Genomic DNA, 16,838 nt, shown 5'->3' with positions numbered 1-16,838 from the left:
TCGTCTTCAGACATCGCAGGTGTGAAGGCTGGGTGCTGCACAAGTTGATCATCAGAAAACCTTGAAAAACAGCAGAAAACTGGAGACAAAAGGCATCAATAGATGCAGCAGTGCACGAGTAACATTTCATTCTCAAAACCACAGTTAAGTGTGCATGTGAGTCCTCTCGGCTATATCCAACCAGAAAAACGAAAGCACGCCTAGTTCTTTTGGTCTCATCTGCAGGTCTCAATCATACATCCCTGTCGGGGATCAAACCATTAAAAGCATTGTTGGACAAATCCACAGATCGAGGAGACCAATACTGACGGGTACTACACCCTTAATGTTAAATAATATTCCAAATGTTTCCGTTTATTCTTCTATGAATTTAGTTTTAAAAATGTTAATGATCTTTGAATTCTTCCTCGCAGCCATCTGTGATTTTTCTTGAGTGTTTCCTTATAATTCTAAAATAATGTGGTGAAGAATTTAAAGTCGATTCCCAGGCTAGGGGTAAAAGGACAAACAAGGTGCATGGGATACAAGTTACAATTTTATTATTACTGCAAGGACATTGGTTATAATGAGGATTTCCAGCCTCATGACAGAGAATTAGTCAAAGCATGTGTTTGTACGAAAGAGCATGGTGAATGGACACACAGCTCTGATCATGCAATTAACCATGTGCACAGAGGCTTTCACATAGTTTAAGCTTTGCAAGAAATGCAGTTTGTAGTACCAGAGTTATGGATATCCTGGGAAGAAGGGATGAAAGAGACAGGGCACACAAGTATAAAGTGACCATATAATCACTGTGCCCCAAGTCAGTTCAACCATCTTACCAAAATATCTCTATACAAGAACACCGGAAGCCTTAAAAAGGGACTAGGAGGAGGCTGGATTACTGCCCTTGGTTAAAAAAACAAAAACATTTAAAGTAGCTTCTCAGTAGAGGATGTCTCTACAAGCCTCAGGACCAAGACCCCAGAGTGGGTCCTAATGTTTTTTGCAGACTCCTATTAAACTTTCTTGTAGCAGAGACCATAAAAGTGAGGTTGATGGTCTTCATAAAAGAGCTGCTCATAGATTTGTGAGATTTGCTATCCCACCATGTCTCTATCCATTGGCACATGGGTCAGACTGATGGGCCACAAGCCATCTGGAACCTGTAGAGCCCGATTATGTGTCCAACAAAGTGAGCTTCAATCTTGGAATATGTGGTTTACCTACAGTCAGAGGTTTTGTTCCTGGTCAGAGAAAGATTGAACAGGTGTTCACTACAACAGGGAAAAAGGCAGCAGCCAATTAACCAGTTGGGGCAAGGATTGCCTAACCTTGAAGCGTGTCTTTCTAGGAATAACTGAAAAAGGTCTATCCAAATAGGATTTTGAGATTTCATGCATCTCTTTGGAAGTCTCAAATGTTCGGAAGTGAACAGGAATACAGAAAATGAGTTTGGTTTCAAATTTGGCAAGATGGTTACCTGAAATTCAGGAGATTCCTTGTTTGTTCTGAGGATTAACATCCAACATGAATGGAAGTTGACATTTGCGCTGAATGAAAGAGTGCGAGTACCACCGCTGCAGAGTCATAGAAATGCAGAATTTTTGCCTAAAAATCATGTTGATTTTCCAGTTTCTTATAATATCAATGGAAGCCTCTCAATGACTTTGGGCAGGACAACCTGTCAAGGAAATGCACTGGTATTGGAAAGAAAATATTTTACATTTTTAACTTTTAAAGTATGTACACTCTTCAAGAGCACAAAAGCAAAGCCAATAAGTCCCATATACATCAATAAGGCTCATTTCATATAGCTGATGAAAACTTGCAGACAATTGTGACAGTAGCAAAAACTGGTCAATGTAAACAAAAAATATGAATTTCAAGTTTTTTATCAAAAAGCTATTATACCGTTGTGGAACGTGGAACTGGGCCCTGGAATGGCTCAGGAAAGATCTCCTGTTCGGACTCCGATGAGGTGATAGAGGAGTTTGATTCAGATGTGGCAGGTCCTTCACTGCTGGACTTTGCCGGTGAATTCACTTCAGCCTAAAGATCATATAAGGATGTGTAAAATAAAGTTATTGTGATTTTGTCAAATAGAGTGATTTTACATATGACCATTATACTTTGAATTAAAACATTTTTATTTGATGAAATTGCAGCACAGAATAATGCAGGCTTAATCGGTAATAGACCATGCTTTATGACAAAACAGATTTATCTCCAATAAATGGCTGTGTCCTGAGCTGCTTAATTGTTTGCCGGGTCTGATCTATTTTTGAGAATTGCTCCGACTTGACATTCTGACCCTGTTAAACTGGGAGGCCCATGCCTATAACCTGGTGAGGCACTGGGGTGATGCCTAGGTTCCTGCAACACACTAACACAAGAAATAAGAGGCCCAGACTGCAGCGCTATCAAGGTGAAGAAAAGGTTCATTATAATCAGTTGAATCCACATAATCTAATAAATATGGTATACCGTCCTTTGATCGCGGGACTTTTCATCGCAGGGTTTTTTACCGCAAATTTATTTTCAAAAAAAAAACTCATCGTTTTTTTGGGGGGGGGGGGGGTTAAAAAATGAAAGAAAATTGTGTAAGGGAAAAAAATAAATAAAGTGAACGGGTGGTTTGGGGTGGTAACCCCCCCAACAAAATAAAAAAATTCGATGGGTTTTTTTTCGAAAAAAATTTGCCCCCACGAGGAAGTTGTTTTGTTTAGTTGACTTTTAATACAGAAAATTTAAAATAAAAACGAGCTTGTTCACCGTTCGATTGCTCACATTTACTTTGGCTCTCCTTCAGAGACCCCATCATGCATTGCAGTAGCATTCGGCCTTCAGTTTATAGAGTACCCTTTACTCCCCACCTATAGAAATCACCATACCTATTGAAATCAGTCCCTAGGGGAAGGGACATGGCCTTTTTGCAGTACAATATTATTCTTTCCCTTAAAACGAATTGGGGGCAAATGAAAGGGAGTGCCCAGCCTCAGGTGGCTCCACCCACGATTAACGGTATACACGCATTTCACCGCGGTATTTTTATCGCATGTTTTTCCATCACCGGGGGGGCTTTTTTCCCCCCCGCAAAAACGAGTTTTTCAACAAAAAAAACGGCGATGAAAAAACCCACGATGAAAAATACCGCAGCGAAATAACGTAGAACCCGATTAACATGCATCAGTCGATTGCCCGCTCAGATACTACTATCATATTTCAGGGAACTGTAGATGAAGAAGAAGGTAATATTAACTAGGAGTACAGTAGTCACTGTGGCAAAAGGGGACTTTTTTCCTGAAAATTGACCGCTGTCGCCTTTGCTCTGATGGAGTGGGCATAAACCCACTTTGGAGGGGCCATTTTGGCAGCTTGTAGCAATGGTGGATTCCTGACATGAGCCATCTAGCAATTTACGCCCTAGATGCCTGTGTATGTGGATCCTGAGCACAAAAGTGACAAAACAATCAGATTTTCTGATCTGCTGAGTTGGAGCAAGATAGAACATGAACGCTGTTTTCACTTCAAGGCAGAGACATGTGACCTATGCAGGAGTTTGTGGGTTGGAGAAGAAGGTGGGGAGAGCCACTTATTCATTAACAAGGAACCAAGAAATTATATTGGGAAGGCGGGCCAGGCGAGTCTTGAGCATTACCATGTCTCTGTAGGAAATAGCATTAAGTTCAGAAGCTGAAAATGCCTGAATTTCACGTACCCTTCTGGCTGACGTGAGTCAAAAGCAATGCCACTTTTCAGGTTACCAAATCCAGGACTGTGGATGCTCAACGATCAAAAGGCTTGTATACTAGTGCCGTTAAGACCGAAATGAGGTCCCGCACAGGGTGCAGTGGTGGATACATTCTGAACCTCTAAATGCCTCTTAACAATGGGATTGGAGGCTGAGAAGGAAGCATAAATCACAGCTATGAAATGCTGATAGATCCGTTAAATAAAAGTGACAAGAATCAACCAGAACCTGAGAAGAAGTTAAATAGAATACTAAATATGAACCACTGTTGAGTCCAGTCTGCAGGTTGATTTGCTTTTCCAACAGACTGATGGCTTCCATGTGGCCTGGATGATGGTCATGTTCTCCCAGGAAACGCCCAAATGATCCATCGTCAATTCATCATCAGGTAGCTGATCCTTAAGCACATTGCTAAAGGGGGTTCAAAAATCCTGCACTGTTGCTGGTGAAGCAGGTTGAGATGCTCCAGCAGCTGCCATGGTCCCTCTATCTAGAGCGTCACAAGGTCTGGAAACCAGAGCCTAGCTAATCACATGAGGGCTAGCAAGATTATGGAGCAACCCTGCTCCGATACCTTTGGAAAGAGAGAAAATGGAGGAAAGGTATAAGCATCAAAGTGTTACAGTTCCAGAGCTGTACCCCTAACAAATCTCCCCCCCCCCACCAAGAGTAAAAGAAGGGCCATTTGCAATTGCTCGGGGTTGCAAACAGATATGTTAGGGGAACCGTACTAGTGGAAAGTGTGTACCAGGTATCCTGTCTAATCTCCTACTCTTTATTGGAGTTAGAATGTCTGCTCAGGTGATTTGCTTCTACCTTCAGGACCCTTTCCAAGTGAACTACGTTGAGAGAGATCCCCTTGGAAATCATCCACCAGAAGAAAGTTACAGCAAACTGGCAGTTGTAGAGAGGTTTGCCCCCCTGTTTGTTGAGGGAAAGCATAGTAGTTGAACTTCAGTTTAAATCATTACCCTCCTCCCCAAATGACTAGGAGAAATGCCCTCAGAGCATTGAAGATCAATTGGAACTCTAGCAAACTGATGTGAAAAGTCTGGTTTAAGTCGAACCATGGGTCATAAACCTTCAAATCCTTCAGGATGCACCCCAGCCAATCAGTGACAGTGGTTATGACATCTGGCAGACAAGCCACCACGCCAGAGCCTGTAAAATGAATACTGAAATAGGGACACTTTCAGACAGCCTCCCCTCACTCCGACTTCAGGAGGCAGAAAAATGTAGGTGGAGTCTCTGCATTCTCAATGGTGCATAAGGCACAAACAGCTATGCAGCCCAAATGCCTTTAGAACCATCATGCCGTCTGTGTGCAAATGCGCTGGAATCACAATACAGTCAACTGGACGTCTGCAGTGTGTTTACAAGTGGGGAACACACACAGGAAACCAGTGAAAGACAGGGTGGGAGTCAAATTTGACTTTTTGATGTTGACGGAGAACCACAAACTGAATAGATTATCCACCCACGTCTTGACCAAAAACACAGCCTCAAGCGCAGACGGGGGCCTCAGCAGCCAGTCATCCAAATATGGTTAGACATGGATACTCCCTGCACCTCAGCACAGGTGGGCTACTACCGTGTTAATTAACTTCATAAAAACCCTTAGCCGAAATGAGGCCAAATGACTTGTCTCCATTGAAAGTGCTGATTGGTGATGGAAAATCACAGGAAATTCCAAGGCCGACCCCAGATTGGGACATGCAAGTGTGCATCCTTTAACTTCACTGAGCAAAATCAGTTCTGGCGCAGAGCTCCCGTAACTTGACCTACTGTATTCGACTTGAATTTCTCAATGAGAAGGTAGAGGTTGGAAAAGTAGGTCCATGATTGCACTTGGGCCAGTCTGGTTCTTTCTGGGCATCAAGATGATTCTTGAATAAAACTCCAGGCCCCTTGGATAGTGAGAAATCTTAAATCTCACCCATAATGAGAAGTTTGTTTACCTCTTCTTGCATGGCAGTGAAACCAATCTGGCTCATACGAGGGTGATGGGGAAGTGGCAGAAGAGAAAGACTGAATCCCATGACCACCGAGTGAACCGAGATATGGACTGGAGCGGTATGGATCCGAGACCTCATATCATTGCTTTTGGGGTCAGCTGATGAGGAGGGGGCGCTGCCCAGGAACCCTTCAGGGGTGGCTCTGGGCTTTCTTCTGTGGACACTAGTAAAGGCCAGGTCTTCTGGACTTCTCCCGTTGATAGTCACGAAATTCCCTGAACGTTCTCTGCCTCGTATCCCGCTTGGTTAGGTGGGTTGGAAAAAGCTCCTCTAGCTGGTCTTGGTCAGAACTGCCAACAATGTCACCATTTGCATGGACATTTTCTCATACTTTAGTTCTTCATCCGTAGATCAATGGAACTATTCAATGCCATCAAACAGGCAAATCTACAATTCGATCCAGTACATTCGGCATGAACTTGGGGCGGAGGGGAAGTGGGTCTGCGTTGACTTGCCATAATGAAGGGGCATAAATATACACTTTATGACCATAGGCTCCTAGGTGCTTATCCTCCTCCAGTAGAAATGTGGAAGATGATGGAGCCCTGCCCCAGCAGGTTTAGCATACAAGGAAGTCACTGCAAACACAGAGGGGCTAAGCATGAGAGGCCAGACATGTTTTCTCGGAGGCTAAAAGTCTAGAATTCATCTTGTATCTCCTGTTGGTCGGGGGAAGCAAACTGTTTCTGCCATAACTTTACTGCTTCTGACACAATGTCTCTTTGCATGTCAACACCGGACCTATGCAAAGCCTTGAGCGCTAGCACCTCTGAAATACACCGGTTTCCAAGAATTCCTAAATGCCTAGTACTTGATCATGGAATTCCTTGACAGAATGGGAATGTCCTCTTCTATCGTGTCACCCGAGGTATCCTTGTCTAGAACTGGAGGCTGGCCAAGACCTACATTAGCCTTAGGAGCCGTCTCTGTGAATGTCAGAGTATCCTGGTTCTTGCTCTGAGGAGGTTCACCAATCGGTGTAGGTGTTGTCCCAGGTCGAGGAAGCTCAGGAGCAATGGGGTGCTTCAGCAGTGAGCCAATGCCACTATGCTTGTAGGAGACTTACATGTAAGGGGCAGACACATACATTCTCTGCTAAAGTCTTTAAAGTGGGTTGTCGTGACCTGAGGCATCATAAGAGTGACATCTGTCAAAAAACCTGTCCTCCTACATATTCGGAGATTGCCCTAATCCAGAAGCATTTTCAACTCAGGTCACAGTAGTTTCAGGGACCCACAATTGTTCTACACGCATAGGAGTCAACGAACAATTGAAGCATGTACTATCAGAGGACATGGGGTAATCCGTGTGCCAGTCCTTCTAATATCAGCCAGGCCAGGTTTAAACGCGCCTTGCAGCACTTTGGGAGATAAAGAAACCGGAGAGGCAGAGTCCCTAAGTGTACCAGACCATGTTGTCACCTCAACCGGGGACAAGTTTACCAACAAAGCCCTTCTGTTGAGGCCTCCCTTCTCCCTTACGATGAGGGTTGCTTATGTGCTTCATCAACGCGGTCTGCCATTTAAAGGCCAGATATACTGCATCTTTCTGGGAATTCACAGGTTTTTCGATGCTGGCGCAATGCTCCTGCAGGCAATGTCCCGTACGGTAGATTAGCTGTATGAGAAGACCTGCTCTGGTTCAGATGAGACAAGAGCCACTTTGAAGGTAAGACCTTTACTTAGGTTCAGGTACAGGTAAAGGGTGACGGGGCATGAGGGAAGGTAAATGACAGAGGGAGAACATCCACCAGCCACCCACTCTGGTTCAGGCTCTCTTCAACTGACACAACAGGAACCTAGGGAAGGGAACATTCAAGGCACTCACCAACATTCCATGCACATTGCATCCACTCGGGGAGACCAAGACAAAACGCAGTACCCTCAGGATAGTGTCCAGTGCAGTTCCTTGCCTGAACACCACCTCTCACGGTCCAATCTGGTCACAGACCATGGAAGACTTGTTAAAAGCATTGTTCATAGATTTAACTGACTCTGGGCCACACTCAGTGGATATTGGAGGCTGCGGTGGACAACTGTGGCAACTCGTGGAAAGGAGTCATCCAGCAAGTTGGCTCTGAAGAATTCTTTTTTTCCCTTTTTTTTTCTTTATTTTTTTTTTTTTTAAAGGAGGACTTCGGCCTCTTATTCTCAACACGACGAAATCGTGAATGTGGTGCAGAGAGGACCTACCAGATATGTCCTTCCAATGCTGAAATCATGGATGAAATGCCCAATGGCCCAGAAATTACATGCAACATACCTGTCCCACCTGTGCTCCGGACCAATAAGCACAGTGCATAGACACCAGCTACGGGAAAGCTGTTGCAGGGCACGCAGGACAAAATACTGTTATCACCGACATATCGAGAGGGTGTCCAGTGGCAACGGTAATGTGGACCCAAATTAAGCAAAAGGAAAAAATATTGACTGCCAAAAAGAAAAAGGGATATGAGCCGGTGCACAAAGCTTCCAGAGCCATTAAGCGGTCAAGAGGACTGAAGGGTGGTGCTACTTGGTGGAGTCCGTTTTCGTGTGCACAAAAACAAAACATTTTCAAAATAATCATTTGCTGGTGCAAAAGATTCCTGCATCCCTTCCAGTGGGATGTACTGCCATAGGTATGGAGGAAAAGGGACAGAACATAGGATTACAAATGACCTTTCCTTCTTCATTAACACATGAATAGAAACTCAAGCAAAATTCCTATAAATTGTGGCAGGAATTATGAAGAATACAAAGATACACTATTGAAACATCTGTTTATCAACCCACATGTCCTAGGATAGGAGTAGACAAGTAGAACATTATTACAGCCTCTCTAAACTTAGTTAATAAGAGGTTTGCAGAAAGGTTTTAAGCACTTCATTACTGGAGTTAGCAACTAAGCTTTCTCCATTAAGGGGCTCTGCTAGTTTTAGAAATGGGCACATTGCTCAAGAGTTTGGCGATAGCTACCTTAGTTCTTGTAGTTCTAGCCAGACCATGAAGAGTTCTGCTAGCCTCTAGGTAAAAACAAACAATTCAAATCTGGCACTGGGTAGCTTTGAAGCTAGAGGCCTCGTGATAATGGACCTATAGTTAAGGAAGATTATTTCCCAAGTTCGTTGGGTCTGTCCATAAAATACCAGCGAGTCATTTTTTAAACTCGGGTTGTTCAGAAAGTGCTCTATGAAAGTCAATAGGGTGGGGAACAGAATGGGAGGAAGAGGTCTACCAACATGCATCCATGAGACAACTGTAGAAATTAGGTGTGAATCCTACGAAACGCCTTAGCTATGTGAAATACTACAAATGGCTTATGACAACACAAAGCCTAGATTTCACCTACTCTTCTGACTGAAATGATCACAAAGAAGGCTATTTGTTTTTAAGAAAGGTGCAACAGACCTACTTTATGGATGAGTTCAAAAGATCACAGTCATGGGAAGCACCTCCACAGACCGCACCCACCAGAATTAGAAACGTAGAGCACCTTATCCATAAAGAAATAAACAGAAAATTGCATGCAGTCACACAAACAAAATATTACCGGGCACAGAGAAACCCGAGAGGTCTTAGGATCCCTTTAAGGGCAACCTTATGCAAAGAGAATAAAGAAGGTGTCCAGAAGTGGGAACAGATATTGAATAAATGTTCGTTGGACCAGATAAGTTTGACAATACGAGAATTATTCAAAGAATTAGATAGCTTATCGAAAGAGATAACAGACAGACTGATTATTAGGTGCACTTAACCAGAGCGAATTAGATACAATTTTGGAAGACATCAATGAAATCCTTTCAGATTAGAAGTCAGAATTGGAACAAACGAAGTTTAGACTATTTAACAGGGACACTTACGACTATCTAGTGTACACATGGATGGACACATATAAACAAAGACAACCTAATATAGGGAACCATACTTGCCAGACCCACCAAGCACCGATTCTGATACAACATACAGTGAAAAAGACACCTTGACAAAAACGGTTACAGACAGACTCACTGAGGCCAGCACCAATAGTGTAACAGATAATCCAAGTAACACTCCTTTCTATTTTTGGGAAGAGACCCAGAGGAAAAGGTCCCGCAGGGGACATAGTTAGAAATGAAAACCCGTCAGAGCACGAGAGAATTTCCCAAGAAACTTAGCGGCAAACCTCTCACAAAGAAGTCACACACAAATTGAGGGTCTCCATTTTGTTCCAACATATCGTTCCTACCTATTTGATAACAAGGTAGATTTGTTCAAGTTCATTAGGAAGCTTGGTATGAAGGCTTTCTTTGCTGAACAAGACATTGACCGCATGGAAGGATCATTAGAAGAACCAGAATATATCGAATTTTAACCACCCAATAACCAACTCCGACTGTTCCTAATCCCATTATTGATCTTTTTCACAAATTTGTTCTCACAGATTTACAGAATCTTCCCTACAGACGTCCCAACATGTCAACTTCAATCGTCATGAGCCGTCATGAATGCAGTCATTGTATGCAGGTACCTCTATTACCATTAAACCAGTGAACAAAGGGGTAGGCCTTGTTGTCCACGAGACCAAAGATTATGCAGCAGAATGCGGGGACCAGCTAGCAGAGATGAGTGTTTATCCTCCATTTGAGTCCAATCCCACCAACAACATTAAAACTAGTCTTACCATATTGTTGAATGAGGCTGAAGCGAGAGGGTGGATAACTGACAAAACCAAATCATTCCTTGCTGCTCAATATTCCAGGTCTCCTATTTTTTACACCTTAGCAAAGACTCACAAAGATTGAAGAAAACCACCAGGCCGTCCAAAGAGTTTCTGCCACTAAAAACATACTGCAACCTCTAGTCATCCATCTGGACTTCTTCCAACAACCACTTATCCAACAGACCAATACGTACATAAAGGATACCACTCACGTTCTGAACATCCTATCCTCCTTACACCCTACTTCTACAGATATTTTGTTCACCATAGATGTCTATAAACTCTTCACATCTATTCCTCAACACCTAGGACAGGAAGCGGTTGAATGGTTACTACTTCAGTCAGAAAATGTAAAGGCTTCTAAAGAGTTGCTTATGGCACTAGAGTTCATCTCCCTTAATTCTTTATTTAGATATAAACAGGATTACCTAGGGGTATCGGAGACATCAATGGCCTCATATGCAAACACGTATGTACAAGTTTGAGAAATTAAGCATCACAGACCACCCTACATCACACAAATACATCAGGTATTGGGACAGATACGTCTATGATGTTTTTGGAATATGGCAAGGTCAGGGGCGTAGGAGACACATTAAATCTGCGGAGGACAAGGGACACCTTGGGGACTTTGCTTTTTTAATTTATTTATTGTGTTTTAGTCAAATAACTCAACTTTTCACAACATTAAAATTAAAATAGCAGTATGTATTAAATAGCAGTATGTATTAAATTACAAATATCACTGTATAAAACAAGAGAAAAGAAGGTTAGAAAACAGAAGAAAATGAAAGGATGCAGCAGCAAAGAACATGTCTTTATATGTTGCATTTCTGGATTTGTCATCCGACTATGAGCTCAAGGTAAGAGAGAGGAAATAACAATTAATTCCAGTGGGCCACAGCTAGGACGCCAGCTCGTTAAGAGGCAGATCACCTGTAGGTGGATTCCTGCCAAATAAAGGAGTTGCAGCCTTTTCTACCAACTGCAAGTTGCTACATTTTTTGTGTGGGGCAAGGAGACGTGTGCGTCTCTTAGAATGGAAGGATGGGGGTTTCAAAGAAAGAGGAAATCTTGCTTGTACCTCTGAGTAAGCCCTGTTATTGGAGTAGAGGGGCCAGGTGTGTGATGTTGCAGCTTTGACAGTCCTCCGGGGGATAGGAGAGGGTACAGCAAACAAGGAGGATGAGCAATCGCAAGCCCACCCCCTTACAAACACTCCCCAGGTCCGCGACCGGATGCGTAGGACCCAGGGGATGCCTAGTAGGTGGGGTATATGTGGACCCAGGGAAGTGGCCAGAGGGGCAGCCCGCTATGTGAGCTGCACCTCTAGCGCTTCTGTGAGGGCCGGGCCCGCCTCTCACGATGAGTCTGGTCCCCCTTATTCCATCTCATGCTGGCTTTAGAGCCTAGCCTTTCTTTGCCTTTGTTATTCTGAATGTAGAGCTGGACTCTGTTCCTTTCTCGTTTTACATTTGCTGCAAAGCCTGATCTATTTGATTCTCTCATATGTTACTGGGACGGCAGAGCATGGATGCTCTGCCCTGTTACACTATTTAAAGAGCCCCTCTGGCCTTTCTTTGCCTTTCCCTTGTCTCACTGCTTGCTTGCTTAACACATACCTCCTTGCCTGAACACTCACATATTCTCCCTAACACAGCAAAGGCAGCTGCAGTCTGTCTTAACTGCTATTTGTTCTGTGTCTTGAATTGGCCTCTTATTTCCGCTTTACTGTCTGCAGGGGAAAGGCATTTGCCAGTCACTGCCATAATGGTTCTACCTGGCCATAAGAGGGAAACAGCTAACCAATATTGGAAGAACATGGGCATATTATGCCAGAGGCTGGCAAATGCCTTCCTAATGCCTACACAAGAGACACAACTCTTGCTTTTGTTTCCAACAGTAATTCAGTGGATGAAGAAACGCAAGAACACACATATTTCTTATAAATGAAGGGGATGATGTCACACTTGGTTAAGAAATTTTGATCACGCCAAGAGCCAATTTCCAGCTACTACTAAGCGATTGCCTTTTAGACTTCTGGCTTTAAATAATATTAGTATCACCTGGAAAGCACAGAGGTTGCTCAACAGGGTTCCTGGAGCACGAGGGGTACCCTACTCGTGGGCATGGATGATTGGAGGGCATTCTTGCCCTGGTTTGGAAGCTGGCCCTTACAGCCATGATGGGGGGAGGGGCCTATTACTTTTGGTCGTACATACCCTTTGAGGGTGGGCAGACATTGCCTCCTGCTTTAACCCAATAACAGCTCTGCTTTGCAACTTTATCACACACACCCATCAGATGGCATGTAACTCAGTGCTACTAATGTTATCAGCCTCAGAAGTCTGGAATCCTTTGCAACATCAACTAGGGTACAGGCTTGCCAACTGAGATTTACCCATGTCGGAGTCGGCATCTGTCGCCCTGTGGGGAAGACACACACTGCGCAGAGAAAGTGGCACATTCTGGGCAACATTCTCCCACTGACAATGTCACCCTAAGAGCTAAATTGGCCATTTGAAATACCTGTCGGCTTATTATTGCGCACTCCACACTGATGGGTTTACGCACCTGTTTAATGTGAGATGGCAATTAAGGGCATTTGCCAACGCACTCAAGAAGCACAGGACACACTCTTAACAGCGACACGCCATGCTCACTCATTCTGATCACAAATTGACATTTATCTGGGGTCATGTTAAATGTATGCATTTATTTATTAAATGTGTAGCACCACGCAAAACCCACAAGCATCAAGGCGCAAAGTAAACTGCATGGAGTGGACCACTTCCATTGGTGCAAGCTTTTACTTTTTTCCGCCACAAAATGGAAGATTTTAGCGTAAAAGGCAGGTGAAATCACATTGCTTTTCCACTCAGGAAGAGTGTAAATACCTTGCGCAATTAGCGATTGCTGGCGGAATTGACAATGGCTTCCTCTGGACTCCGCCCGCTTATACCAGGTTTAATTTCCAAGGAGATCCCAGAGGAATCCCTTCCCTCATTTCCAGCATGAGAATCCATGCTGGCAGTAAGGCTGCATTTGTCTGGTGGATCAGGAAATACAGGGGGTCCTGGTGTGTCTATTCGGCTCCCGAACTCCACCCAGAAAATGCACGAAAATCCGGCCAATGACAGTAATAGTGTTTTTCACCTCTTTTTCTGAACCAATTGACCTGGAAAATGCTGTGTTGCATCGGAAGCTGAATGTATTCACTCCGTATATTATCCCACCGGAAGAATAAGCCAGGTGCTGAACACAGGTGTTACATATTCCTGTGCACAATCTGCATTTGGAGCATTAACTGACTGAGCTACCTTACAAATTATCTCTCTTCTGGGGCTTTACCGTCTTAACCCCTTAACTGCCATAGGTATTTCTGCCAAGGCTTTTTTTGGTGATTTCGGTATGTCGCCATTCAATCCCTTGTAACTTTTTTGTTACATAAGATATCTCGGCCAAATTTTGCCCCTTTTTTCCCCTAATATAGGTGGTCGTAACGTTTCGGACTTTGCCGGGAATTGTGGGTAACAAATTCTGGGGCGATTCGCGCAAGTTAGACCTCTGTGGATTCCCACGGGTGTCCTCTTTTCAGAAATGCATGAGGTTCCCCGTTTTCCTTGGTGGCTTCGACACCATAGGCCCAAATCTGTATGTTGTCCATATGAGCAAAATCTGCTCTGCCGAAACGCTTGGGGTTACCAGTGGGTTAGCCTTTTTCCATTTGCACCCAGGTAGGTGCACCCACACACGTGAGGTACCGTTTTCGTTGGGACGCCTGTGGGAACGCAGGATGGTAGGACATGTGGTGTTGGTGGCGTGTTTCGGAGGGTGTCCAGAGTGAAATGTCCGAAAATTGTGTTTTTTTCCCACCAAATTTCAGAGACATTTCCCTTTGCCCAGCCACCGAAACACGCCGCCAACAACAGATGTCCTACCTTCCCACGGGTGTCCCGACAAAAACGGTACCTCATATGTGTGGGTGCACCTACCTGGGCGGAAAAGGCTAACCCACTGATAACCCCAATCTAGCAATCAGCCCCCAGGGAGGGCTACATGAGATGCCCCCATCCATTTGGGGAGGAGGGGAGGGCCACCCCCTTTCCACTAATAACATCCATGGTGGTTCAGTGGCCACCCCACACCCATCCAAAACAAGTTATAATTTGTTTTATTTTTGTTTTGCCCCTTTCCTAGGGGCAGATGGGCACATGCACGTACTGCCCCAGGCTTGGGGGCTGGATCTGCTAATATTTGCAGTGGCCTCTCCCCCCCACCCCAAATGGATGGGGGGGCATCTCATGTACCCCTTCCTAGGGGAAGAAATCTGCTCCCACGGAGGGATACATAAGGTGCCCCCATCCACTCAGGGTGGGGGGAGAGGGTGACCCCCCCCCCTTTCAAACAAAAAAATCTGGTGGTCTAGTGGGACCCCTGGTCCCCCAACCCCACCCAACCACCCAAAACAAGTTATAATATATGTTTTGTTTGGCCCTTCCCTAGGGGCAGATGGGAACATGTGTGTGGCCATCTGCCCCCCAGGGAGGATCAAAATGTACTGCCCCAATCTTGGGGGGGGGGGGTTCTGCCAATATTTACAGTGGCCTCTCTCCCCCACCCCAAATGAATGGGGGGCATCTCATGTACCAGAAATCTGCCCCCAGGGAGGGCTACATAAGGTGCCCCCAACAATTTAGGGAGGGGGGGGGAAGAGGGCCACCCCCTTGCAAAAATCCCTGGTGGCTAGTGGCCCCACCCACTCCCAACCAAAACTAAGTTAAAGAAAATATATATATTGTTTTTTTGCCCCTTCCCTAGGGGCAGATGATCACCCATCTGCCCCCAGGGTATTGCCCCCATGCTTTAAGGGTCAGGGGGAGAGGGGCTGCTTACATAGTATCCCCCCACTTCAAAAACCGATCCCTGCATGACACCAAAAATATTCTGGGAGATAAATAACATTACATCCCCCCACTTACAATTGTGGGGGGGGGGATTTGTCCCCCCCACCCCATGTCCTACGCCCATGGGCAAGGTCCCAGTGAGGACTTCTTACTATTCATTGAATATATCAAGGAAATTGATGCCCGTATATAGTTTACCACAGAATTCAGCACATCTTTGATACATTTTCTTGATGTCCCGGTATACCTATGTCCTGGTAGTCTTAAACAACCCTTTTCCAGAAACCCACTGATCTGAATAACTTAAGACACAGACTCAGTTTCCATCCACCAAGTACAATCAAACGTCTTCCTTACAGTCAGTTTCTCCGAGTAAAGCAGGTAATACAAGATAACCAAGAATGCAAGAATCAAGAATGCAGGAAATGGCTTCAAAATGTTTCGCCAGAGGCTATTAAGAACTTGAAATACAGGCAGCACAAGATAGGTATAAGTCACAAGCTAGACAAACAAGTACCTACCAAAGAGAAGATTACCTCTTCACCACCTGTGGTGTACATGTCTAAATACTCAAACCAGTCTCACAGAATCAATACAATTATACAGAAACACTGGTATGTTTTGTCCCAAGATGCAACCAAAGGCTCTACAAAGACCCTATAGTGTTTGCCTATACGACAAGTAAGAATCTGAACGATATGCTAGCTATAAGTGGCATCAGACACGAGCACATGATCCTAAAATAAGCCCATATCTCCAGTGCACCAACTGCAATTTCGTGTTAAAAGGTAATTTGCTACACCATCAAGATTCTGGCAGATACATCTTTAAGAATTATGCAACCTGCGAAAGCCAAAATTGTATTTACAGCATAGTGTCAGTGCAGTAAATATTACGGAGGACAATTCACAAAGAAGGCGAAAATGCAGTGCAACGAATGGTTTGGGGTTGAATGACCTAATTAGAAATGTTCAAGGGAGAAAAGACAGAAGATGTTTTAAAAAAAATAATCGTAGGTCTTCTCACCCAAACATTACCGATGTGCCCAAACCGCTACCCATACGCCCACCCCCTACTTACTTTGCATTCTGGCTCGCTGTGTCCCTGAAACACCCGTTCCCTTTCCCTTCCATGATCGGGAACCGGCACTGCAGGGTCCTTACCTTTTATTTATTTTTCTTTTCTTTGGGACAGCTCCAGGGGTGTCCCACGCAGCTCCGGCTCACTATACCGTATAGAGAGCCGGGGTCAACCCCGCAGCCCTAGCCCGAAAAGTAATGACCTACCCAACCAAAAGTCAAACTTTTAGAAGGTAGAACATTTGGTCGTACCTTATTTAGGACTTTTGGTTGGGTAGGTCATTTCTATTCAGTCTTTTTGGACGAAGCCGAAACAAACACTGCTCACTGTACGCACAAAGAACCATAAATCGCCAGTCACAAGACACTTCTTGGAGAAAGGATTTCAAATCTACCAAATAAAGTTTTAAATATTACAAGT

At 44.4% G+C, this 16,838-nt stretch overlaps 1 protein-coding gene across 2 annotated transcripts in view; it reads right to left on the bottom strand.

Annotated features, from left to right (window-relative positions):
* LOC138453537 (ubiquitin-conjugating enzyme E2 J1-like) overlaps positions 1-16,838 on the bottom strand; it is a 277,659-nt gene that overhangs the window by 59,432 nt on the left and 201,389 nt on the right. For both annotated transcript variants that reach the window (XM_069606503.1, XM_069606504.1), the window contains one exon: positions 1,897-2,034. In XM_069606503.1, coding sequence (XP_069462604.1) covers positions 1,897-2,034 — 138 coding nt within the window. The remainder of the gene's footprint in view (positions 1-1,896; positions 2,035-16,838) is intronic.

Source organism: Ambystoma mexicanum, chromosome 4p (genome assembly GCF_040938575.1).
Source record: "Ambystoma mexicanum isolate Mex_15411 chromosome 4p, UKY_AmexF1_1, whole genome shotgun sequence".
NCBI classification, from domain to species: Eukaryota; Metazoa; Chordata; class Amphibia; order Caudata; family Ambystomatidae; genus Ambystoma; species Ambystoma mexicanum.
Note: the sequence above shows the minus strand (reverse complement) of the source record. Positions and strands in the feature narration are given on the sequence as shown.